Below are 27,231 nucleotides of genomic sequence, written 5' to 3'. Positions count from 1 at the left end.
ATCAGGAAGGGCGAAAGACATAGCCCTGAGCTGAAAACGTTATTCTCCTCAAACAATTAAAGCTAACAACTAACACTACTACGAGTAAAAATCCGTATAAATGATAGATGAGAATTTATTGTAATGTAACGTAAATCAAAGGGATTAATTAGATGAAATAACCAGTAATAATAACAAGGTAATACATACATATTCGGCGTCAGCCCAAAAGATAATCGTACCAAAGTCTCGTGACCTCATCTTTTCTTACATGCATAGGGCACAGTTACTCTTGAGATGATAGCATTTATTAAACCACTGACCTCGCTACTAAAAATTGCGAGCTGAATATCATTAACTCAATCTTTATTCAATCTTTCCTTCGGCGAGGAATAGAAACGCAATTTCAAGCGTGGGAGTCATTTTCAATATCCACCTTTTTTTTTTTAACAATACCCCACTCATATAGATTCCCACACACCAAGAAGCAGATAAAATGATAAAGTGATTAAATCAGAAAACTGCCGGACCAAGGAAATAATCCACGAGGGGCAAAGACATTGCTCCATGGAGCAATGAATGCAAAGCAAAACAATAACAGAAAACATGGACCTGCACACGGCCATGAAAGAAATAAACCAACATGGCGAGCTCCAGGTCGTAAACAACTAGGATGCACACCATACAAAATAAAGACTTCGCACCCAGGAGAAAAGAGGCGCGATAGAGAACAAATAGGCATAAATTCAACATACCGATACGTCATCTTAGCACTCAGCTCATTCATCTACACATTCATTCAATCACGCGATCCTTTTGCCCCCAAAGGCAAATAATTCCGGCAGATTGGTGCGAGTAAATAAAATCAAGGCAACTCGTAGAGTGCAGTTCAACATTTCATCAATAAGGTCTCACATCAGTAGTAGATATATAGCCCACCTAGGGCAAATGACAGTAGGACGTTTGTGACCCCACGGTCACGCGTAGATCCATCACCTACATACTGCGTACGGCTAGAATAGACCTTCCGGCCGACACACAGACCATACCTCCAAATAATGGCAAAATGTATCATCGAGAAATTCATTTAAAATAATCAGAGACCAGATTTTGACGCACCACAATCATTGATGGTTATGAATTTCATGTTTTTGGTCCGTATTGAACTGAGAATAATATATAAGTAATAATAATAATAACGTAAATGTTTCCACCTTTTCAATACAATATATTCACAAAATTACAAAATTATACGGTACTAGTTTCGACCCATCTAGGGGTCATCATCAGCCGTATTGGAGCAAAGATCATTTGTGGCGAAATCCTAAGACAATATTATTTTAAAGAATAACAAGTGAAATGAGATGTTATGGTAATAGTTAATAATACAAGGAATATTATTAACTATTACCATAACATCTCATTTCACTTGTTATTCTTTAAAATAATATTGTCTTAGGATTTCGCCACAAATGATCTTTGCTCCAATACGGCTGATGATGACCCCTAGATGGGTCGAAACTAGTACCGTATAATTTTGTAATTTTGTGAATATATTGTATTGAAAAGGTGGAAACATTTACGTTATTATTATTATTACTTATATATTGCACCACAATCACCTTAACAACTCATACACATGCCATTCTCGCCTCGAGTACCGAGATGGACTTCGGTCGGCCATAATAAAAAAGAATGATAATACATCAAATGATATAAATTTAAAACGTCACATTACCGTCAATATCATTCGTCAAAGCATGCAAATGATGCAGTAGTTTTGCATAGATTTAAACTCGTAAAACCACCATATGAAAAGCAGAAAAGCTGCTCCTGTGTGTGTGTGACACATCTCTTCCTTCCCCAGCATAAACAGCCCAACATTACTTCAAGGAGAAGATATTAAAAAGGTCACGCCGAGAAAAGATCCTTCACGCTCGCGACAGAGGGAGCTGCCCTCTGTCGACAGAAGGTTGAAATACAATAACTATAGGAACAGCCAGATACCTACTCTTGGAGACATCGGTATAATCACATTAGAAACCATGCTAAATTAGCATGTTTCAACACCCATGTAGGCATAGAAAGGAAGGGATATGAGAACGTACTTGGAGCAGAAGGATGGGGAAATAGAAATGAGGAGGGAAAAGAAGCTACTGGATCTGTGTAAAAGAAATGGGATGATGGTTGGGAACTCATGGTTCGAGAAGAGAGAAAACTGTAAGATAACATGGTATAGCAGTGACTGATCTAGGAAATCCATTGTGGATTACATGATCTACGACTGTGAAATGAAGAGGAATGTTACAGACGTAAGGGTAATACCATCGGAGGCCCTAGATGTGATCACAGACTACTGATAATGAAACTGTGGACAGTGAAGGAAAGAAAGAGGGCAGAGAAGCAAGAAAGATGTATCAAAATATCAAAACTAAAAGAGAGGTAAACCAAGGAAGAATATCAGGGAAAAATAAGATTGAACTTGCCAACAGATGATACAAAAGCAGGGGAGGTGGAATGGGAACAGTTCAAGAAGACATTAGTAAAAGCAGCAGAGGAAGTTTGTGGCAGAACTAGAACCAGGAAAAGATACAAGGAGACTATGGTGGAATGGCAGAGTCAAAGTGGCAGTTGGGGAGAAGAATAAAGCTTTTAGAGTGTGGTTCCAACAGAGTATAATAGAGACAAGACAAAAATATAAGATGATAAACAAAGAATCTAAATAGGTTGTAACAGAGGAGAAGGAAAAGTGGACAAACATGGTGGAAGATGATAGCAAAGGAAATAAAAAAAGTACCGTATGGAATGGTCAAGAGTAAGAGGAAAGGTATGATTGAAGATGTTATAATGATAGATAAAAATGGAAATGAAGTGCAGGAAAAAGAGAAACTCAAAGGAATGTGGAAGGAATATCTTGAAGATTTACTAAACCCAGAAGGATTATTGAGGAGAAAAGTATAATGTAAGAAGAAGCATGGAAAAAGACTTAACATACTGAGAAGTGGAGATAGCACTGGACAAGATGAAAGGAGGGAAAGATGAAGTGAGTAATGAGATGGTGAAGGCAGTAGGAGAGGTAGGGAAACAGTGGCTTTGTCATATGTTGAAAGTGGTATGGAAGGAGAGGAAGACCCTTGAAGACTGGAAGAAGGGGATAATTATACCCATCTTTAAGAAGGGAAATAGGAAAGATTTTAAGAACTATAGGTGAGTCACATTGATATGTCACTGTGCAAAAGTGTTTGAGAAGATTTTGGGGAACAGATCAGAAAGAGGGTGGAAGAAAAGTTAAGAGAAGAGCAGTAAGGCTTCCGATCAGTAAGGTCCACAGTAGACCTTATATTTGCAGTAAGACAACTACAAGAGCATCATTATGAATGGGGTAAAGATCTACTGACAACCTTCTAGGTCTTTGAAAGAATATAAGATCATGTGTTCGGAAACAAGGTATGGGAAGCCTTACAGAAAAAAGGTGCTGAGAAGCAGACAATATAAAGAGTGTGGGAGATGTACCATAAGAGTGTTAGTTGTGTGAAAGTTGGAGGTGAGAGAACAGACTTGTTTGAGCAAAAAAGTGGATTAAGACAAGGAAGAGCTCTGTCACCTTTGCTTTTCATTGTAGTAATGGACGAGATTGACAAAAGTGGCAAGGAAAATTGGGGAAGGAAAAAATGAAAGTGATGATGTTTGCAGATGACCTTTTAGTCTGGGAAGAAAGGGAAGAAGATATCCAGGAACAGTTAGATGCATGGGAAGATGATGTGCAGCAATATGGAATGAAATTTAATGCCAAAAAGAGCAAGATAGTGATTACAGCTAGAAAAAAGGAGAGACGTACGAGAGGGAAAATGCTTGAAGGGGAACAGCTTAGGAAGGTAGAGAGTTTCAAGTACCTGGGAAGTATCATAGAGGAAAGTGGAAGAAAAGGAAATAATCAAATGTGGAAGACAAGCAGGAGCATTCCTTAAAAGTGTCAGAAGCCTGGTTGGGAGCAAGGATGTCCCTCAGAAGAGCAAAAGAGTGATATGCAGGACGTACTGTGTAGCTATTCTGATGTACATGGTGCGCTCCATAAATAATGCGACCAAATTCATAAAACATCATTTATTGAATATATTCGTACAAATAATCAAAAATCTTCAAAATAGCACCCTCTTGCGTCGATACACTTCTGGAGGCGGTGTTTCCATGCCTGGAAGGCATCCTGGAAGGCATCCTGGAAGGCCTTTTCCGGAATGTCCTTTAGATTTGCAATTGCAAATTGTAAAACTTAGTTAATGTCCTTTAGAGTCGATGTAACATGCGCCTGGATTCTTTCAATCGTGTCCGAATGTTTTCCTTTCATGACTCCTTTTAACCAAGGAAACAAAAAAAGTCAGCAGGAGCCAGGTCAGGACTGTAGGGAGGCTGGGGAACTACTGGGGTGTTGGTCCTGACCAGGAAGTCGTTGACAATGAAGGCACTGTGACTCGGCGCGTTGTCGTGATGAACTTTCCACGTGTCCTTGATGTCGCTTCGGCAGTGCGAGACCCTCCTTTTCGGTCTTTTGAGCACTTCCAAGTAGAAAGCTGAGTTCACTGTAGTCCCGGTAGGTACGAATTCGTGGTGGACAATGCCTCTGACGTCAAAGACGACAATGAACATGGTTTTGATCCTGGACTTGCTCATGCGTGCCTTCTTGGGACGGGGCGACGATGGGGTGTGCCACTCTGAACTCTGCCTTTTTGTCTCAGGGTCATACAAAAAAACTGAGTTTAAAAAATTAGGATCATTTTCACACATTTCCAACATTTCTCGGCACCGAAGCACTCGCATGTCCTTTTGTTCGTCGGTCAACACTTTTGGGACCAGTTTGGCACACACCTTTCTCATGTTCAAATCTTCGGTCACAATGCTGAAAACGGTTGTTTTTGCCATGTTTATAGTTTGTGCTATCAATTGAAGGCTCAGCCGTCTGTCAGAGTTCAAACAATCGCGCACATGTGTCACATTTTCGTCGACTCGTGAGATTGATGGCCGTCCACTGCGAGGTTTGTCGGTGATCTCTTCTCGGCCCTCCATGAACAACTTGTGCCATCGGAAAACTTGTCATTTGGACAAGCCATCAGTCCCAAAGGCCTGCTGAAGTAATGGAAACATTTTGGTGGTGGACTTCCCAAGTTTAACGCAAAATTTGATAGCGTCCCGTTGCTCTACAGAACGATCCATTGTGCCGTGTTACATGAACTTAAAATGGGCTTGACAGAAACGCATGTCCTGACTCTCCGGCAGCTCGCTGCCGAATGAGACAAAGAGCGTTTGAAGCTAACACCCCGCTCCACCTAGCCCAGCAGGTTAGAACACGCTGCGGTGTCAGAAAAAATTGGTCGCAATATTTATGGAACGCACTACGTATGCAGTAGAAACTTGGGTAATGAGGCAGAGAGCTGTGATTAGGATACAAGCAAGTGAAATGAAATTTTTGAGAAGCAGGATAAGAGATGAGAAATAACAAAGATGTAGTAGAAGAAGAGCCACTACAAAACAGGATACAAGCATCTAGACTTGGATGGTATGGACACTTGAAAAGAATGACAGAGGAAAGGATATCCAGGAGATTGCATAAAATGGAGATAACAGGAAAACAACCAAGAGGAAGACCAAGAGACAGGTGGATAAAGGAGTGGAAGAGTGCGTACAAAGAAAAAGAGAGGACTGGGCAGAGTGAAGAGGGAGAAGTGGTGGGAAGACAAGACGAGATGTAGAGGCAGATCTAGCCAACAGCTGGAAACTGCAGATGATGATGGTGATGATGAAGATGATGATGTGGTGGTGGTGGTGGTGGTGGTAGTTGTAGCTGGTAACAGAGAACTATGGATGCAATGACAAGGATTTAGCCTTCAGAGATTTTATTAATAAAACAGATGATCAGATTAGTCCTGAAGAAAGGGGTAAGAATTTCTTATATTTGATTAAATATATTTCATTTCTTAACATGCATGGCTTAGTAGCTCGTCTAAGGTGGTGGGTTCAATCCTGGCTCAGTTTGATGGTATTTGGAGGTGCTCAAATATGTCAGCCTTGTGTTGATACATTTACTGCCACACAACAGAACTCTTGCAGGACAAAATTTCCAACATCCTGATGTGTCTGAAAACCATAAAATTATTAGTGAGACGTAAAATGAATAATGTTATCATCTTATTACTTTCCCTGACAAAGACATTTCTTGTATATTAAGTGTACTTTCCTTTTCTTCCTAGAGATAATTGCAGGTTGTTATCCTTTGTGAATTCTCTTATTCAGGCATACTTCCTTATTCAGCTCTTGAGTGGTAATGGGGAAAGTACAAATTTCTTTGCAGAAAAATATTGCATTTTCCCCAGTTTAGTTTCCTTTTTAGATTTCTGCTAATCTTTTGTCTCCTCAGTTGATGTTAATAGGGTAAGAAATTATTTTTACAGCATTCCTTAACTGGCAGAGATGTTGCTTTTACTGTTCAGTATGTTGTTTGTATAGTACACTTAATATAATTGTAGCAAATGGGTTAGAGAACATTGCTACTGCAACAGTCAGTTCATCTCTGGCCGAGCCACTGGAACCTGCCAAGGCAGAAGTTGAGCCTCCAGCTGCTCCTCCATCCCTGCCTCTGCCACCTAGATTGGAAGATCCAGAGGAGATACTGGCAAGGATACGTAGAGGCTGGACAATAGAGGAGGCCCATGCAGTTACTATTGGTGAACTCTATCTCATGGTTAGTGACTTTGCCTACTTCTTTTCAGATTTTTAAAAACTCTTGTGTGTAAAAATAATTCAATATTTTTAGACTGGTAAAACGCTAGTACATGCCTTTGGGGAGGTGGGGATGACATTTTATTGATAATACAATGACGTGTTTCATTCCGTAAGAACATTCTCAGATCTTTTATAAAGAAAGCCATTTTTCTTCAGTTTCAACTTTGTTGTTCAATTTCTTGAAACTAATTCAGTATAACATACATTTAGGAAATACCTGAAAAAATAATCTTATTAACAGATTATACCTGAAAAAATACCATAAATTAAAAAACAGAATGACATGTTTTATTTTTGATAGAACATCAATAATTTTTTCTTCACCACCTTGCACTCTTTCCTGGACTAGTAAAAAGAAAGGAAGCAGTGCTGGAACGCTTAATTATGTTCCAAATTTCAAATTTAAAAGGGTATAAGCAGAATTTAAACAGATATTTTTTTACTTTTCTTAATAACATTCATGAATTTATAATATATTTTTTAAAAAGAAGAAAAATTAAAAGTGTGATTTGATAGAATATGATGTTCTTTCAAGAACTAAACATGCCATTCTGTTTTTCATTAATAGTATTTCTTTCAGGTATAAGCTGTTAATTAAGGTTTTCTTTTTTTTTTAGGTATTTTCTAAACTTGTTATATGGAATTACTTTTGATAGACTGAAGAAACCCCACAGTTATTTAAAAAATCTCTTATTCTTTCAAATCACTTACTTGCATGCATATTTATATGTATTGTGAAATAGTTTCTTGATGATGAATCTGTGATATCCTGAATAAGTGGTAGGCCTATGTTTGTAACATATTAATTGCTGTATACTGACCTTTTTTTTTTTTTTTGCTAGTGGCTTTATGTTACACCGACACAGATAGGTCTTATGGCGACGATAGGATAGGAAAGGCCTTAGAGTTGGAAGGAAGCGGCCGTGGCCTTAATTAAGGTACTGCCCCAGCATTTGCCTGGTGTGAAAATGAGAAACCACGGAAAACCATCTTCAAGGCTGCCAACAGTGGGAATCGAACTCAACCCACTATCTCCCGGATGCAAGCTCACAGCCACGCGCCCCTAACCGCACGGCTAACTCGCCCAGTAGACAGAGCATTTTGGCCATATTTTTAGCCTTCATAACTTCCACAATTTTGGAGCTAAATTAACGATGTCTTTGGTCTCTGAAACTATAACGATCCTTTTCAGCAATTAACGTTGTTTTTCTAATCTTAACATTAAAATATGGAAGGGTGTCAATAAAGTTGTCACATTTTCTCAGCTTTTTATCTTTTTTGATTTATTTTAAATCATGGATGTGATTACATTTCTTTCATATTCACATCTAACAGTGTCGCATTCGAGAAATCACATTCTATATGGACAGAAACAGAAGCAGCCTTTAATAAGCTGCTACAAGGGAAGTCCCCAGGAATCAAAGTCAGCATGGACATGATTAAAGTAGTGGCTACACAGGGGACTCTTGCAGTTTGGAAGGATGACAAGATACCTGCTGATTGGAGCAAGGGTGTCATAATCCCCCTGCTTAAGAAAGCATATTGCCGAAAATGCTCCAACTACCGGAGAATAACACTCCCTTCTCACGGGCTTAAGATTCTTGAGAAAATCATAGAGAGAAGATTATGAGTCATCTTAGAGTCACAGTTAAAAGAGGAACAGTATGGCTTCAGTCCTAATAGGGCAACAACAGACCTAATCTCATAGTCCTTATATTAATGAAGAAATATTGGGAAAAAAATAAAGATCTGTTTATCGTTATCCTTGATATTGAGAAGGCATACGCCAGGTTAATGCAAATCACAAAACAGTGACTGACGTGGTAATAATCGAAAAAGCAAGAGAGTTTTGTGAGAAAGTGGGAATAAAGGATTTTCAGTACGGTGACAACGGATGGTTGGCACATTTTAAACAGAGGCATGACCTTTCACAGTACACTAGGCAAGGTGAAACAGGTGAAGTGGACAACAACCTAGTGTCTAATGGAAGGAAAAGATTGTGTGATGTAATCAACAAATATATGTTGGAAAATGTTTACAACATGGACGAAAGTTGTTTATTTTTCAGAATACAGCCTGATAAGACAATATCTTCTGCACCTGTAAAAGGTTCCAAGAAAGCCAAGTATAGGATTACTCTAGCATTTTTCACAAATGCCAATGGCAGTGACAAAAGAAGATAAACTCTCATTGGGAAAGCTGCTAGGCCACGCTGTTTAATCCTAATTTTTATGTTGTCTACCGTTACAACATAAAGCATGAATAACTGCAATTGAATTTATAACCTCGTTACGGGATTTCAATGAAGCCGTGAAGAGCAAAAAGGGGCGTGTATTACTTATCCTTGATAACACATCTAGTCACAGTAGAGTTGCTCAGCAATGTAAGAATAGAATTCATACCATCTAACTGCACAGGATTCCTTCAACTTCTAGATGCTGGAGTTATAGTCTGCTTTAAAGCACATTATCGCTGCCATGAGGTCACATACATTATAGAGTGCATTAATAATTATGTGCCCATCATCATCAGTTTGTCTATTAAGGATGCGCTCTTTATGGTATGGCATTCATGGGATTAAATTAAATCAGCAGCAATTAAGAATTGCTGGAGCCGTACAGGTTTATTCCCCCCTCAGGTGATTATAATGCTGAGGAAGAACTTAGAATTGTATCAAAAGACTTTGAAACCTTTGCCCCTATTGAACAACCTTTAACAATGGAAGAATTCTTTAGACAATCAATTGTCTACCTTTGAGGAAATGAGCAATGCAGATCCCACAGCATGATGAGGATTCAGACTCGGAAGATGAGGCTGATTGTAATGTCTTACTAGTTCCTTCAAGTACAGAAGTTCAGGAAAGTTTAAAGATAATACGAGTGTATTTAAAGAATCATTCCAGTGATTGTGCTGTGATTCATCACCTGGTCACTTTAACTGATGCAGTTGAAGAATGAGATGATAATAATAATTTTTAGAAAAGCAAGCAAGCAGCAATTACAGATTTCTTCCGCAAGGTTAAAATTAACCCTCTACCGCATGAATTATTTTTACTCGACTTCAAACATTCGGTTTTAACATGACTTCCACACAAGTCTCATTAAAACAACTCAACTCTCACTCACAAGACTGCCTCTTTTATACATTGCCTGGCCAGGCTTCTAGAAGAATATGACCTAACATGTTTTCTCGTAAATTCGAGAGTCTCCAATAGCCTACTTACAATTTAAGGAACTTTCTAAATACTTCTGGTCACACATTTTCTGGACTTATTACAGTGTATTGCACAATATTGCAATATTGCAGTGGATTATACATCATATATACAGGTAATAGTAAATGATATACTATTAATTACATGTCCTTACATCAAATAAACTCATATTAATAGGAGGATTGAGGCAAAAGTCATGGCAACTATTTTTTTTCTTGTAGATATTTGAACGGATCACAAACGTATATGTGTCGTGTGGGAAATCTGCAGGCATAGTGTGTATGCAGAACAACAGATGGCTCTGTGATAGCTGGTAGTAGCGCAGCAACGGCTGTGAAATCAGTCAGTTGGTGAGTGTTGTGCGAGATGGAAGTAACCCGTGTTGAACAGCATACTTACTTCAGAATAGCCATTCTCCAAGGGAGAAATGGCGATGGAATGTCAGAATGAATTAGTGGAAACGCTTGGGAATATTGCCCTACCATACCGTACAGTAGCACGGTGGGTAGAAAAGTTTCAGCAAGGACGTGTGTCAACCAGTGATGAGCAACGTTTGGGACGACATGTCAGTCTGCGGACCGACGTGGCACTTGCCGTCATCGAACAGCTCCTGGATGAAGACAGACGATGGATGCTACTAGAGTTAGAGAGGGCAAGTGGCATCAAGAAACGCACCGTCCACAATATTGCATAATGAGCTGCAACTGCGCAAAATCGTATCGTGGTCGCATGCACTGACGGAAGTTCAAAGGTGGGTGCGCTATGCAGTATGCTCCGATCACCTTGGACGCTGGCAACAGGACGGTGATCAATTCTTGTCACGAATAATCATCATTGATGAATTTTGGGCCAGGGCATATGAACCAGAACTGAAACATCAGTCTGCGGAGTGGCGACATGCTGGATCACCAAGGAGGCAGAAGGTCCGTCAGAACCCTTCCCCAGTCAAATTGATGGTGATCGTCGCGTATGACGTCAGGGATGTCATCGTTTGCCACTTTGTCCCGCATGGCATAACAGTGACCGCACAGTACTACAGGGACTTCCTGGTGCGACAGGTACGACGTGGCGTTCGAGAGAAACGTCCGGATCTTGTGGAAAGTGCAATAATCGTGCATGACAATGCAAAACTACATAAAGCAGAGTGTGTAGGGCAGCTACTGCGACATTGGGGATGGGAAGAATTGGAGCACCCACCGTACTCTCCCGACATTTCGCCCTGTGATTTTGATCTCATTCGAAAGATTGAGGAACCGCTATGTGTTAGGCAGTTTGCAACACAAGAGGACATTGCTAATGCTGTTCACCAACAGGTGACCCGATTCACACATGGCGCGGCAAATGCTGAGGCAGATGGTATTCAGCGCCTCCCACATCTTTGGCAGCGTGTGGTGTCAGTAGCAAGGGACTACTTTGAGGGTCTCTAGGCCCGGGTTTGTCATTGCTTCACACATTGTTAAAACTTCTAAAGGAATAAATCATCGCGCAACTACAACCAGTATTAAACAGGAACTAAAAAAACTAAAAGCTAGAGCTGGCTCTACGACAGAATACTCACATGACATCACCCCCGAAGAGGTTGCTGCTGCAATAAAGGATGTAAAACCCAGTAAAGCTCCTGGGTTTGATGGCATACTCCCCGAGTTTCTCATCAAATCTGGAAAATATATGAGGACATGGCTAGCAAAATTCTTCACCTCAATGCTAAAAACAGGAAATGTACCTCAAGAGCTTAAACATGCCAAGATAATTGCTCTCCTTAAACCAGGAAAACGTGCAGATCTTGTGCAAAGCTACCGTCCAATTGCATTATGTTATATATAAACTCTTGGAACGAGTACTGATTAATAGGATTGGCCAAACAATACTTTCGGCGATTCCTGTAGAACAAGCTGGCTTTCGTCCCAACCGAAGTTGCGCAGAGCAAGTTTTGGCACTCGCATTACACATTGAAGCAGGCTTTCAGAAATTGATGGAAACATCTGTGGTTTTCATTGATTTATTAGCAGCCTGTGATACCGTCTGGCGGCAAGGCCTACTCTACAAGCTGATGAAGATCATTCCATGTCAACAAATTACGAAACTTATTGATAACATGATTGGAAACAGAGGATTTCAGGTTATTATGGGAAACAAAACCAGTGGCCAGAAATTCCTCCAAAATTGTCTCCCTCAAGGTTCTGTTCTAGCCCCACTGCTCTTTAGCCTTTACATTGCTGATATGCCAGAAACTGTCAGCAAAAAGTTTAGATATGCTGATGATTGGGCCATTGCAACTAGGCACCCTCACTTTGAACCCATGGAAGAAACTCTAACATCTGATTTGTCTGTGCTTGCAGAGTATTTTCGTAAATGGAGGCTTCGACATAATGCATAAAAAACAGAGGTGACTTGCTTCCATCTCAACAACAGACAATCCAATAGGACTCTGGAAGTCTACTTTGATGGTACACAACTTACCTCCAATAAGGAACCAACATATCTGGGAGTCACGCTAGACAGGACCCTGTCGTTTAAATCACATCTCACAAAAACTGCTGCGAAACTGAGAACAAGAAACATCATCATACAAAAGCTTTGTGGAACCACGTGGGGATCATCCGCCACAACTCTGCGGACGTCTGCGTTGAGCTTGGTATATTCTGTGGCGGAGTACTGCGCACCAGTATGGTTGAACAGTGCCCATACTAACAAAGTTGATGTCCAACTTAATAGTACTATGCGCATTATTACAGGAACAATCAGGTCTCTTCCCACCATCTGGCTGCCTGTCCTAAGTAACATACCACCCCCTAACCTGCGAAGGAAAGTAGCTTTGATCAGAGAATACAGGATCCTAGCAAACCCTGGACTACCGGTACACTTTGACATCTCGGACCTCAAAATCAAACGACTTCGTTCGAGACATCCACCTCTTGCAGCCGAGATCAATCACATCGGGTTCAACATCACCGACTCCTGGAGGAAAAAATGGATGCAAAATGCTCCAGCTACATGCCTGGAAATGCCATGCATTGATAAGACAGTTCCAGGGTTTGATCAACCCCGCAAGGTATGGTCAATGCTCAACCGACTCAGGACGGGACACGGAAGATGTGGGGATTCACTTTTTAAATGGCGAATGCTCTCCTCGCTGCTATGCGACTGTGGTGCACTGCGACAAACTATTAAACACATCAGGGAGGAATGCAGCATCAGAGCATATGGAGGGCCATATGAAGACTTCTTGATGGCAACCCCAAAATGTATTGAGTACATACAAGATCTAGATATTTGTTCGTAGATTGGTTCATTGGTTACTTTTGTTCATTTGTAATAACGTATTTGTATGCCATACGCTAAATAAATAAATAAATAAATAAATGTCATTCTTTTGCACGGGGAAGGCCATATTGCCCTGTATACCACTGTAATAAATTAGTGTGTTATGATATTTCAGTGCCCCTATTCGTTGTCCACACATGTAGTTAACACCTTGTCCTTTTGTCTGTATTGTACCAGGGACTGTTCCAGCTCTGTTCATTGTTTTATAATTGCCGAAATATATGGAAAAGGGATGCAGTTATATGTGTTCGTATGGCCGACATCTTGTGCGAGCCGGACACGTCACGAGCAATGAACCTGCGGGTGACGTCATTGCCACATGTTGTGCGCCTTTCTCTCGAATGTACTGGAAGGAAAATGTCTAACTTTTTAGCCGATAAAGTTACGGAAATGAGACATACATCATCGTGTAGCTCATGTTTTGAACGTAAACATATGTCAATTTCAATAAAATCCATCACGGCATTCAAGAGATATGGGCGAGAAAGGAATCGCACTTCCCCCAATGACATGACAAGCAGCCTTGGGTCGTACGGAATATAAGCAACGGACTAGACCGTAGGAATTCAGTTCGCATTCTTCACAGCTGGCTCGCATGTCATGGTGCACGCGACGAGTCGAACTCCGTATTCATACTGCCAGACATCGTAATACTTATATAATTTCAACGGCAAGTTTACACTCAGTTTCAGTGAATACCAGTGAATAACTTATAAATTGTGGGACTTGCAATTTGTCAGACATTCAAACTTAGGAACTTAACGTGTGTATAACATCAAAGTCATAAGACTTGTAATATTTCACCAATATTTGAACTTGACAAATATCTTAACTTTCGTGTGAATAACCATAACAAACTTGAAGTTAGCACGGCTACTTTACATTGTAATGTTCTTGGACTGTTTCAACTTTGAATATCATGAGTGTAGGTTGCAACACACTGACTATTTTGAGTGTTATTAAAGCCTAGAACACTTGAATTTGTGCCGAAAGACTGTTCGCGTATCGTCATAACAGACTGTACCATTTAAAACAACCTGTGTGGATAGACTGTATAATGAACTTCATAATTCAGTGATATTGTGAAGTATAGGACTCATACATGAATACTTGTAGAACTGTGATAGTGAGAAGGAACATTACGAGATATTACGAGAGAGCGCTATTTATTTATTTCTTTGCTGTGAAAGTGAGCCATGATAAACTGTGCTTCGAACGAAAGTTATTTCTGACAATACGAACGGTGTGCAGTAAGTGTCAAGATGATCTGTGCAGGGAAGTGTATTTTCTCATTATCGTAATTTACGATAATAGACAGTGCTCCAACGTATTTCTCATCCAGTGAATGGTGATTATTATGAAACAGTGATAATCAGTTCTAACAGTGCAAAATCAAATGGTGCACATTTTCAACCTAGTCAGTTGGACTTTCTCTGTTAAAGCCACTCTTTTAGTAACATGAGAAATCCTGACTCGAGACGACGGAGTTCGACGGAGAACGACGTAGATCAATGGAGATTTGATGCAGATCAACGTGGACTTGGTACTACGAGGGACAGTTCCAGAGACGTGGTACTATGGAACATCGTGGCATTTGCTGTTAGCTGAGTTCCAGATTGCTGCTTGCAAAGCAGTATTCAACTGTTTGAGCTCAACAAGAAGGTGAATGTCAGGTGATATCAGTGCTTTTTCCATTCAGAAGTATAATTCTGACTTTGAACAGAACTTCTATAAACAGTGTCATTACTGACAAAGAACATTAAAGGCCCACTTACTTAATATTTTACTTGGAAAATTAACGTTTTACAACTCTTAAGTAAAGACAGACTTTCAAATAACAGTGTGCTCTCGTCGTATATTCTCATTTATTGGAACTTTAAAATATCAATTGAGTCCTTCATTCATAGTGGAAGTGTATCATAAACTCTCAATTTACAATATTTACTTAAAATGTACAATGATTTACAAAAAAATAGGGCAATACTCAGAACTTTATAGTAGAAGATCAGATTTAATTTTAAGTGTTTGCTGTGTTCACAAGAAGGAATTATCAAATTTACTTTATTTAATTTATGTAGAAAGCGTAATCTGAAATCGCAAGTGCCAATAGAAAAGGCTTTAGGATTTCTTAATTACTTACAACATGCTTTGTTATTAATTTATGCCATGAACGTTATGATGGACATAACTGATTGAGAAAGACATTATTCAGTTGAATTTTACTTGATCAACTTGATTTTTCGATATTCTGATGTTGAAATTGGGATTTATTTTCTAGTAAATATCTATGATTTGGCGATGTAATAGGGTGACCTCCTAGACATTGAATAAAGGAAAGAAGGATATAATATTTATTATTTTGCCCTGCGATCCTCCCTCTCTGTACCATCTCCTAAGGACTAGGTACCCCTCAGAAAGACCTCATGCTCTTGAAAATCAACTTTTCCTGGTACAGAGAATGTCGCATTTTCCAACCAGACTGGTATCATCAAGGAAAAAAAAAAAAAATAGTTGCCATGATTTTTGCTTCAACCCTCGTATATACAGCAGATGTTTCATGACAACCTCACAAATAATACGATGGTGATTTATACAAAAAAAAGTCCGGACATAACTACGTAATTAATATAATGATAATGATAATAATAATAATAATAATAATAATAATAATAATAATAATAATAATAATAATAATAATAATAATAATAATAATAGATGTGAACAACTTCACAGCCACACCTCACAAGTAATAATAATAATAATAATAATAATAATAATTATTATTATGTGCGTATGGACCCAGTGGATCACGCAAAGCTCTAACGATTCTGTTTTCTGAGTTGCCAAACAGCTCTCATCCTTTCTCCGTGGATCCTTTTTCGTTCTTCTGTCCACTTTGCTCCAGTCTTCTTTTTCACTTTGTTCTCTGGTTGCACTTTCCATCCATAATTTTTTTCCTATAAAGGTTTCTGTCCGCGGTGTAATTTGTGTTCATCTGGGCTTTTTCCAGATCCTTCTTCACTTCCAGTACCCATGGAATATTTTTTAGATATTCTATGTAGGTGAGAATCTTGTGTGTCAGTCTACTTACCGGCAGTCTGCGGACATGCCCATAGAATTTCAGATGTCTTTTGCGGATGTCTGTTACAATGTTGGAAAACTCTTCTGTCACTTTGCGTGACCTCAGTCTATATTTATCTTCTGTTTTTCGGGGGCCGAGAATTTTCCTCAGGATTTTTCTTTCTTCTTTTAAAATGTTTTATAGCAAGTAATAATAATAATAATAATAATAATAATAATAATAATAATAATAATAATAATAATAATAAAATATTTGCATTATTTAACCATGGGTCAAAGAATATTGTTTCCAATTTATATTAGTCTGTTATAATTGCGTCAATATCCCCCCTATAACTTGAAATGATTTCAACAGTCTATCACACTCGCCGACTTTAGATTGTCTCTTCTCTCTTCCTCGACATCGCTGGATGTGCTCTCCTCCTCTTGACCGGATCGTGCCATGTGGGCGGTGTTGCCTCGCTGTCAGCCTCTTCCTCGATGATAGTTGATGTGTTCTGCTCACGATGACTAGGTTGTGCTGTGTCATTAGTCGCCTCTCCTCCAGGTGGACCTGGGGCAGTACCAGGCTTACTCCGTATACGCAGCAGTTGGGTGACTCTCCCCAACTCCGATGTGTGGACCTTGACAGAAGGGTTGGTCTTTTAGTAAGTAGACCCCATGGCCCAGCTGCTTATCCACCTCGACGTGACCAACTCGCTTAGGTGCGAGACTTGTGTGAATCTCTCCAATATTATTACTGACTGGGTGGTTACATCGCAGTACTTGTTGGCCTGGTAGGAAGATCTGGGTCTCTTCAACATCTTGAGCCTTGGCCTGGGTAAGGGATCTCTTCTCGACCAAAGCTTGATTTTCCTTGATGTCCTGCTGCTTATGCTGCCACTCTGCTAGAGAAACAGCTGCATCATCTTGACCAGAAGTGGGTGCTGGATGAATCTCACAATTGCTGGTGCCGTATAGCTGTCGACCAAGGAACAGCCCTGCTGGGAAATAGCCAGTGACATGGTTGATGCGTCGTCGCAGGGCAATGAGTGACTGCGGTATCTGACAGTCCCACAGTCAATGTTCTTTGTCTATTAGGTGGACCCGTAGCATTCTTTTTAGCTCTTGGTTCCGTCGTTCCATTGGATTGGCCCGTGGGTTGTAGATAGGGGTGGTCCAGTGCTCCACACCCTATTCAGTCATCATTTGCTGCCACTTCCTTGACGTGAAGTGACTCCCATTGTCTGACAGAATGCATTGTGGATAACCGTAGCGGCTGAATACTTTATCCTGTAGAAGACTGGTGATGCATCTCATCGTGGCTTCTGACATTGGAAAGGCTTCCATCCATCTTGTGAAGAGGTTGGCGATTACTAGGAGTCCTGTTTTACCCCGTGATGTTCTAGGGTAAGGACCCATCAAGTCCAGGGTTATGACCTCCCAAGGGTGTTGCGGCCGTCTACCTCGCTGACTCAAATCTGCCTTCCTGTGTTTGCCTTGGTGCAGGCATAGATGTAGCATCCCTTCACATAGTCCAGGATGCCTTTCCGCATGTTGACCCAGAAGAATCTTCGTCGGATAGACTGATATGTCTCTTCACTTCCTGGATGTCCGGCTTCAGCGCTGGCGTGGAACTTCTTGAGGATATCCGTCGTTGTGCTGTCTAGGGATCACCACTACTGCAGGCGTGTCGGAGAGGTGAGATCTGTACCTCAAGAGTCCTCCTTCAACCCGGAATTTCTTGTAGCACATCTTGAATTCTCTCAGGACAAGTCGACTGTCAGTCATGCGTCATGGTCCTACAGGGCTTGTCTTGTTCTTGCCATTGCGTATTTACTTCCAGATCAAGTTCCTTCCTGATGGTTATAAGAACAGGTTCTGTTGTTTTCGTGGAAACTCCCTCTCGACAGTGGATCTCCTAGCTTCGGGTTCTATTGCCGGGTGCCTAGATGTCTTGCCTTGAAGCTGCATTAGCCTCGGTATCTCCCAGGTGTACGTCGACTTCCGCATCCTTTTGAGTCCGGATTTCCAACAAGGCATATTCAACAGTCAATATTAATTAAGGACTGTATCGTATCAAAGCCACATGAGGATTAACGTGCAATATCAATTAAATTAACACCTATATAAAGACAAAAAACTTCAGAAGTTTTAAGTTTGAGATGATTCTGTAATTTTTAACCAAGACTCTGGACTACTATGTCACAATACACTCAGTTGTTCACTTACCGTTAGAACGAAAGAAGAAATTTTCAGAACCTTTGGAGAGGTTCAAATATTGAGCCATTTCTTCTGCCAACATCTCTTAACCCTCCGTTGGTCGCGCCTCATTTCTTAACGCCGCTTGTCACGGGTGAGCGGAGCGCTCACCAGTAATGTAATATGATTTTTGATGCCTTTATTGTTATTATTTTTGGTGTTATTGTTTTAATTTTGATACTTGTTTATTCTTTAATTATTTTTTTGTTGATAGGTTAAGTACATTATTCCTTGAAACAGAATACACATAATTATTGCAAACACCATGGTAAAGTACTTAATGCTACACATGCCATTTTTAAATAAATTTTTCTTACTATTCTACATGTGAAATATATGTTTACATATTTTACAGCAAATAAATAGGAATCTAACACTGCACAATGAATAACTACAAATTACAATAAAAAATATTGTTGTGAAATGCATAATTAACATTCCAATAATTATCAGATTAACATTATTATGTCACTGATAAATGCTTTTTTTTCGACCATGCATGCTGTGCTGTGTACTCGGGGTACATTTAGTCACTGTCTTCCATGCCTATCTCAACACTCCCAGGGCACCTCTGACAAATACTGTCAGTGTGTTGACCACATTGGGAGCTGATATTTACTGCACCTTGTCATTGTTTTTCGATTCTTCTTCTTCGGGCAGTTAGGCACATTTTGCCCCAGCTTAGTCTAGTTGTGGCAGAGTTGTCAGCTCTTCTTGTGGTAGCCCAAGGTTTTGTTGCATTCTCATTCGAAGATCTGAATGAATGCCACTAGTAGAAGCTCTCCTTGCCACGTGATTCTTGGTCAGACCTAAAGCCAATGTTTTCAAGAACTTTCTTCGCGTCAACTGTTCATTCGTGTTGCTTCGGAAAATGACCTGGGCATTGATTCCTCCTATATCCAGTAATGTGAAAGATGTACGAAGAGGCCATTGATAGCACACTCTTGCTGCGGTGTACAGAGTTTTCAGCTTGTCTACTACGTCCACCCCTCCCTTGGTAAGGTTGTGAAACATAATGACTGTAGGCTTCCTCAAGTCACCAGAAGATTCATCACTCTCGTCAGAATCGTGCATACTTGATATTAGTATCACGTTCCTGTATTTTCGTGGCGCGTAGGATACTAACAAAGCATCCTCACCGAATGAAAAAAGTCTCGAGTTCACTTCCCTTTCCTAGTGTTCGCAATTTCTGGTGGGATTGCAGTCTTGTTCTTTCTGATGGTAGCGACAACAGTAAGATTGTCATTTCTCACCAGTTCATTCACTAGCTTCACTGAAGAGAACCAGTTGTCCATCATATTACGCCCAGTGTTTTTTATTGGTTCTGTCAATGTTTTCATAATGGCACTTGGTCTGTTATCGGTAACAAATGGCCCATCCGGTTGAACTCCAGGGTAGATCTCCATATTTGAGGTGTAAAACATCCGTGAATCCACCATGGCGAAAATCTTGAGACCATACTTTGCTGGCTTCTTTGCCATATACTGCCTGAAACTGCACCGCCCTCAAAAAGACTCAAGCATCTCATCAACTGTGTCGTACTCTCCTACGGAATAGGAAACTTTATAGCGCTGTACAAAGCCCTCAAATATTTCTCTATCGCTCCCAATTTATTGACAGATTTCCTTTAATTTCTTGTCTGACCATCATCAAATCGGAGACATCTCAAAAGTAAGTAAAATCTTCGGTATGACATCACTAGACGAAATATTTCTGGAGCTGTCCCATCCGTCGCCCTCAAATCTACAACATTTTGATGAGAGGACTTCATCACACCGGATAAGTAAAGTAATCCTATAAGAGCCCTGATTTCATCAATGTTGGTATCCACAGCATCCCTCTCCCGAGAACAATTAGCTCTCGTAATGTGTAAGCAAACATTTGTACGAAACACAATTTTCTCCAACACACTGTCTGGGAAGTAGAGAGCGCACGATTCACTTACTGTCTTCGTATTCTGTGCAACACGTGTGACATCTGGTGGATGAATCACGATGTTTCTTTTCTTCCTACGTTTGTTGGGGCGAGGGGGATGAATATTCTGCAGAGTAATGTTGTCACGACCAACATATTGAGGAGCAGGCTCAACTGACTGACCAGGAATGGCTTAATCTCCAGAAACATCAGATTCGCTGTCGTGATCGCTGTTGGCAGGTTGCTCTGTATCAGAGTACTCAGATTCTTTATTATTGCCTTCAGCTAAGAGAACTGCTTCATCATCCGACTCCTCTAATAACCAATTACAAATCATGGAATCTTGATTCATGACTTGTAGGTTAATATGATAAGAATAATGTGGAAGTTGGAAAAAACGTGACGCCAATGGTCGCAGATGAGCGACTCGCTCACTTATAATGCACTGTGGTCATTAACAATGCCTGGCTGCTAATGAAAGTCGCGCCACACCCTGCAACATTGTTGGACTTGCTCAGAACATTCCAAAATCAGCTACTCGGTGATGTAGGAGTATAGTGCTTCTTAGCTTCGCACAGCACATCTTTAAAAAGGAAAGTGAGCGCCGCGACCAACGGAGGGTTAACAAGTCTTCGGAAACCATTACACTCAAAGAACTGAAGCTAGAACTCAGAAAACTTAGAAATGGAAAAGCACCTGGAGAAGACTCAATAAATGCAGAACTATTCAAGGACTCCAGTGACATCTTCAGGCAAAGATTTCTCAAATTCATCAATTTAATTTGGAATGGCAACAGACCACCAGAGAATTGGCAGAAAGCTATAGTTATTCCTCTTCATAAGAAGGACAGTGAAGATTGTGGAAATTACGGAGTGATAAGTATACTCAACTCAGGTTACAAAATTTACTCTAATATTGTCAAAGAAAAATTATTCAGGTATTATGAAAATGTGACTGGAGATGAACAACATAGATTTCGAAAGGGATGCTCATGTGCTGATACTTACATTACCTTGAAAATCTTAGTAGAAAAATGCAGAGAATTTAACTTGCAAACTCATATAGCATTTATTGATTTTAAGAAAGCCTTAGACCTAGTTAGCAGGAACAGACTTCTTAATATCTTTGCAGAAGATAATGTGCCACAACAGTTAATAGATAACATATACAACATGTACAATGACAACGTTATTTCAATAAAGTTAGGCAATCATCAGACTGAATGGGAACCGATCCGCAGAGGTGTGAGACAAGGTTGTGGACTTCCTCCTTTGTTGTTCATAATCTATATGAACAACATAATGCAGGAATGGAGGCATGAAAGGTATGGATCTATCCCAGTCAGCAGATATCTCGCACATCTAGATGCCATACTCTTTGCTTATGATGTTGCATTGGTAGCGTCATCAGAAGATGATCTTCAATGGTCAGTATTTAATCTCCAGAAAGTCTCTTCAAAATTCGACATGATAATTTCACCACAAAAGAGCAAAATAATGGCTTTTAATGGGAAAGACCCTATCCCCGGTAAAATCTGTTTAGATAATAAAATTTTGGAAAGAGTCAACGAATTCAATTATCTGGGATACAATTTATCTTACCAAGGGGAAATTGATATCTATCCAAAAAAAAACCAAAATTACCAGAACAACAGGAATCATAAATCATATCATGAAGCCATCTCTTGTCCAAAAACACACTCGCTTACGTCTTTATTACACTTTAACCAGACCAACCCTTTGTACGGCAGTGAGGCAAGGACAATAAGAACTCAAGACATTTCCAGAATTACAGCACATGAAATGATGTTCATGCACAGAACAGCAGGCTATACAAAATGGGATCATATAAGAAATGAAGATATGCTTAAGGGACTGAATGTGAAACCAGTAATCAATTACATCTATGATTATCAAGAAAACTAGAAATGTCGCGTTCAAAGGATGGAATCTGGAAGACTACCAGAGGAGATCCTACGCTATCAACCAAAGAGGACAGAGATCTATAGGACGTCCAATGAAGCGATGAAAAGAAAATGCAAGACCATAAGGGACCACATGGCACTATACTTGGAAGGATGATGATGACATAACCTCTCCTGTCCAAATGCCAACCTCACCTTCCCGGGATGAACAAACCTGTTCCCACAGACGAGGCCCTGTTGACCGAGTCACGGCAGTTTAACCGTTACATCAGTTACAGAGGAAAAGCTGTAATTTCAGGTAATCCATTAGCTGCCAGGTGGCAGCCCCACCAATGGTCTGACTTCCTTCAGGCTAGGAACCTGTTGGAAGGACATTTGATTGCTTTCAAGTCTTGAAAAAAAAAAAATGCAGGACCGTTCCGGGACACATGGCCCAATACTTGGAAGAATATGATGATGACAAACGAGTGACTTGCTTGTCTGTCGAGTATAGCTGAAAAGTTCTCATTTTCTATCCTCTGATCACTGGGTGAGATTGATCTGTTCGGTCCACAATCTGACCAATCCCTCTCCTGCTTGTCCAAGGTTTCTTGTCTGTCAGGTCTTGAGGCACCTTCCTGTTCCCGGTCCCATCCCCCTTAATCCAGAATGAGCCGGACCTAGTTTCTCCGACGCCAAGGTTGGGCACTTGTTCTTCAGGTGTCCCATTCTTCCACACTGGTAGCACTTCCTAACTGAGCTGGTCTTTTCCGTAGCTTTACTCTTGTGTTCCTCCTCCAACTGGGCGATGATTCTGCGTAGTTCATCATAAGATTTCTGTTGTGATACTTTCACTAGGGGTCGAATCTTATTGTGGAGTAGCTCTGTGATGTCTGGTAAAATCTCCTTCTCGCTTCCCTCCGGGTGCAGCCGCTTGAAAAGCTGGTAATTCTGGAGGGTGAACCCGCTGGCTCTCATGCTGGTGGGTTGTGCCTCAGTCAGTAGCTTCCTTTTCACAGAACTCTTCACCTATTTAATTCCAAATCCCTCTTGAAGTTTGTCCAGTTTAAATGTAAGCCGTTCAAGTCATTCCACCAAGTAGCGGCTTGCCTCTTTAACCGCGGTATAATGAATGTCCTCCGGTAGATTAGACCTTCCTAGTAGACTGACCGATCCCTCGATGAAGCTAGTAGAGTTCTCTTCCAGTCGTCCGTGGAATTCCGGAAGGCTCTCTATGATTGCGTTTGGGGCTAGGTGTCCTGTGTTGCCGGTTAGTTTTGAGGGGCTTAGAGGCATGGTGATAGGCCCTGTTTGGGTTAATCTATCTTCCACCGCTTGAAGGATGCTTTCTCTTATATTCTGCACATCTCCCTTGATGGTCAGAAGACCTGTTTTCTAACCTTCCTTCAACAGCAGAAAAACGGCTCCCAATATTTCCCTCAATGGCAGAGACACGCCTTTCAAAATTTCCCTTGATGGTAGAAATTCTCCCCTCAACCTGTTGTTATATGCTATAAACCTGGATTTCCACCTTCTCCTTGAGCCTTACCCTACTATTGATCTGCTCAACCTGTCCCAGTTTTGATTGGTGACGTCACTAATTTGGGATGAAATTTTGTCATCTACGGTTGAAATTTTTGATTCTAGGCATTGTTCTACTTTGTAAACCTGCTTGTACACTTGTGGTATTTGTCCGGTTAAAATTGTATTAGCTTGAGAAATTTTGTGTGAAATTTTGTCATTTACTTTCGAAATTTGGTCTGCAATCTTTTCTGTTAGGCTACAATTGACGTCTGAAATTTTGTCATTTACTTTCGTTGAGGTGGAATTAACTTGTGAATCAACGTTTGAGATTTTGTCATTGAGTGCCTGCATCATGGTCATTAAGTTAGAACATATTTTGTTAATATTTACCTCCTCTTCTGATGTTGAGTTTGATGTTTTGTCCACCTCGATAAAGAACTTATCGGGATTTTCTCCTTTTCGGACGAGATCTTCTCGTATCCTCATCTTCAGTGATTTCTTCTTGCCGTTTGTTGGAAGATTTCTCTTTGCGAGTTCGTCTTCGAGTTGTTGAATGGACATCTTTTATAGTATCACTTGCATTTTGTTCTAATTCACACTTACACTTAAATTCACTCGAAAATTATTCTTACGTCCTATAGTCCCGTTTTTATGAGTTTCGACTTGACAGTTAGCCGGAAGTCAGACGGTGGTGCCAAATTGCTACGAATGCAAACAGCTGATTTACGATACAGAAATGCAAATACTGGAATATGAGTCCATAATCGGTTATTCTTTATAGCAACATACATGATTCACATAAGATGAACAATAATACACAACACTTTTAGGATAAGGCTACAAGATAAAAATGTCATTGCTCGAACAGATAAAAAGTGAGAAAATTAAATTAAATTTCTACTAACCATGTAGAAGATCTCGCGGTGCTTTTGGATTCATTTTCCCGTAACGAAGGAAATGATCCTGCAGAGCGAATATACCACTCATTTCTGAGTCACTATCGGCATTGTCATCGTATGTTGAGGTTTCATTCTCGCTTGATCCTATAGAGATAATAAAGTATTCAACATAATCGTCTATGAGCTTTAATCATGTCGAATTTCGTGTGTCTCACAACATTGCTCCAGTCCTCCGCACTTATACGGCCTACTGCTTCGAAAATAGGTCTTTCAACTTCCGAAACTGTGAAGAGTCGGTTATTCTCAGTTATATAATTCTTCAATTGGGCCCAAATCAGTTATAAGGTGTTAAAATGGCATTGGTATAGTGGAAGGTGAACTACTTTATGCCCGTTCCTTCTGGCTATTTCATCCACCACATAAACTAGGCACTGGGGCTTGTTTTGTTTCAAGACATGCATAAGATCCACCTTCCCCATGTCATCGCGAACCGAAATATTATGCTCTCTCTCCCACTTAATCAGCTCATTCTTTCTAGCCGCCATTGTTGGTGCTTTGTCAAGAATGACTCCCTAACATTACAAACAATACTCTTTAGTGGAGTACTGCGTCCGAAGAGCTTTCTTCTCTTGTGAGCTTCATCCTTAGACGTTGGCGTCGACATGACAGAATATCAAATTCACACACGGGCATAAAATTAACCTACTATATTACTACCGAACGAAATATTAAACTAAGCTACTATATAAACTAGATCACCTGTTACACACTATTCGCTACAATTATAATGCGCTATACTATTAAAAATACTAAAAAAATCATTTATAAACTCTACACTACGAAATATAAACGAACAACAACCTAGCACAAAGACACACAAAGACCGCGAAAAGAACTGAGCACAACACAACATAACACAACACAACACAACACACAGCTGATAGCACGTGGTTACAGTAACAACATATCGACAACACCGCTAACTGGAACTGGAGTCTAACGCGCTCTATCGGAGTGATCGGTTGCCTATGATTGGCTGTTGATTAATTCACTTACCCTCCGCCAAAAGGCAGCGCTCAATCGTCAAGTCGAAACTCATAATAACTGAACTGTAGTCACAGTCATCAGTAATGTACTCACAAAGCCGCACACAAAATGCTGTCAGTTGTGTACCTATTTTATTCACAAATTATTCACACAAATTCTATACACACAAACTAATAAGCTGCCATCATAAAAAAAAAAACACTACTATGAAGAATCAGAAAAATAAGACTGCCATCTTGAATCATTTGGCTGCTACAGTACCATGTCGACAGAATTGCACACAAGTTCACAAAAACAACTCAACTCTACCGTCAAGGCTGCCTCTTTATATACGTTGCTTGGCCAGGCTTCTAGAAGAACATGGCATAACATGTTTTCTCGTAAATTCGAGAGTCTGCAATAGCCTATTACAATGTAAGGAACTTTCTACATATGTCTGATCACATATAGCATTGTTTTGGACTTATTACAGTGTATTGCACATTGTTGCATTGGATTTTACATTATATATACAGGTAATAATAAATTATATACTTTTAATTACATGTTTTTACATTAAATAAACTCATATTAATATAAATACAGCAGACGTTTCATGACATAACGGGCCGATGACCTTCGATGTTAGGCCCCTTAAAACAACAAGCTTAAAACAATAAGCATCATGACATAACCTCACAAATAATATGATCATGATTATACCAATTAAGGTTCGTACACAACTATGTAAATAATAATAATACTAATACATGTAAACAACTTCATAGCCACACCTCGCAGGTAGTAGTAATAATAATAATAATAATAATAATAATAATAATAATAGTAATAATAATAAAAATAATAACCCGTTTGGTGGGCGATGCGGCAAGATCCACGGCTACAAGTCGCTTGCTCGGCGGGGAACGTGGTTATATCTGTAGATTTAGATTACATTTTTTTTTCTCTGTTGCCTTCCTGCAGAGGTTTATTTCCTTTTCAGCAGCATATTCTGGATGAGTCTGCCCTCTGATTTGAATTTTTTTCAACTAAGTTATCCCAATGCTAACTTGTCATCCACAAGTTGCACCATAAAGAACACAGCTTACGTCCGGGCAAGAACGACCTAAGGCCTAATAGCTTCGTGTTGAAGCTTTAGCTCATCGCCTAATCGTCCCTTGGATGTATAGTATGCGAACCTTTTCTTGATCCCAAGTTCCCTTTCAGCTCTGTGGAGCTCAGGGCTCAAGAAAAGGTTCGTGTACTATAATAATATTGCTGTAGAAGAGATTTCTAGAGATTATGATACTGAACAGACCTCTCTGATGACATTTTAGAACTGCGACCTGATT

General features: G+C 40.0%; 1 protein-coding gene across 1 annotated transcript in view; it reads left to right on the top strand.

Annotated features, from left to right (window-relative positions):
* The window catches only part of crm (cramped chromatin regulator), a 350,810-nt gene that overhangs the window by 165,822 nt on the left and 157,757 nt on the right, over positions 1-27,231 (top strand). Inside the window, exon 7 of the mRNA XM_068226835.1 lies at positions 6,498-6,712. Within this exon, the coding sequence (XP_068082936.1) occupies positions 6,498-6,712 (215 nt within the window). The remainder of the gene's footprint in view (positions 1-6,497; positions 6,713-27,231) is intronic.

Source organism: Anabrus simplex, chromosome 3 (assembly GCF_040414725.1).
Source record: "Anabrus simplex isolate iqAnaSimp1 chromosome 3, ASM4041472v1, whole genome shotgun sequence".
NCBI classification, from domain to species: Eukaryota; Metazoa; Arthropoda; class Insecta; order Orthoptera; family Tettigoniidae; genus Anabrus; species Anabrus simplex.
This window is presented reverse-complemented; position numbering and strand designations above follow the sequence as displayed.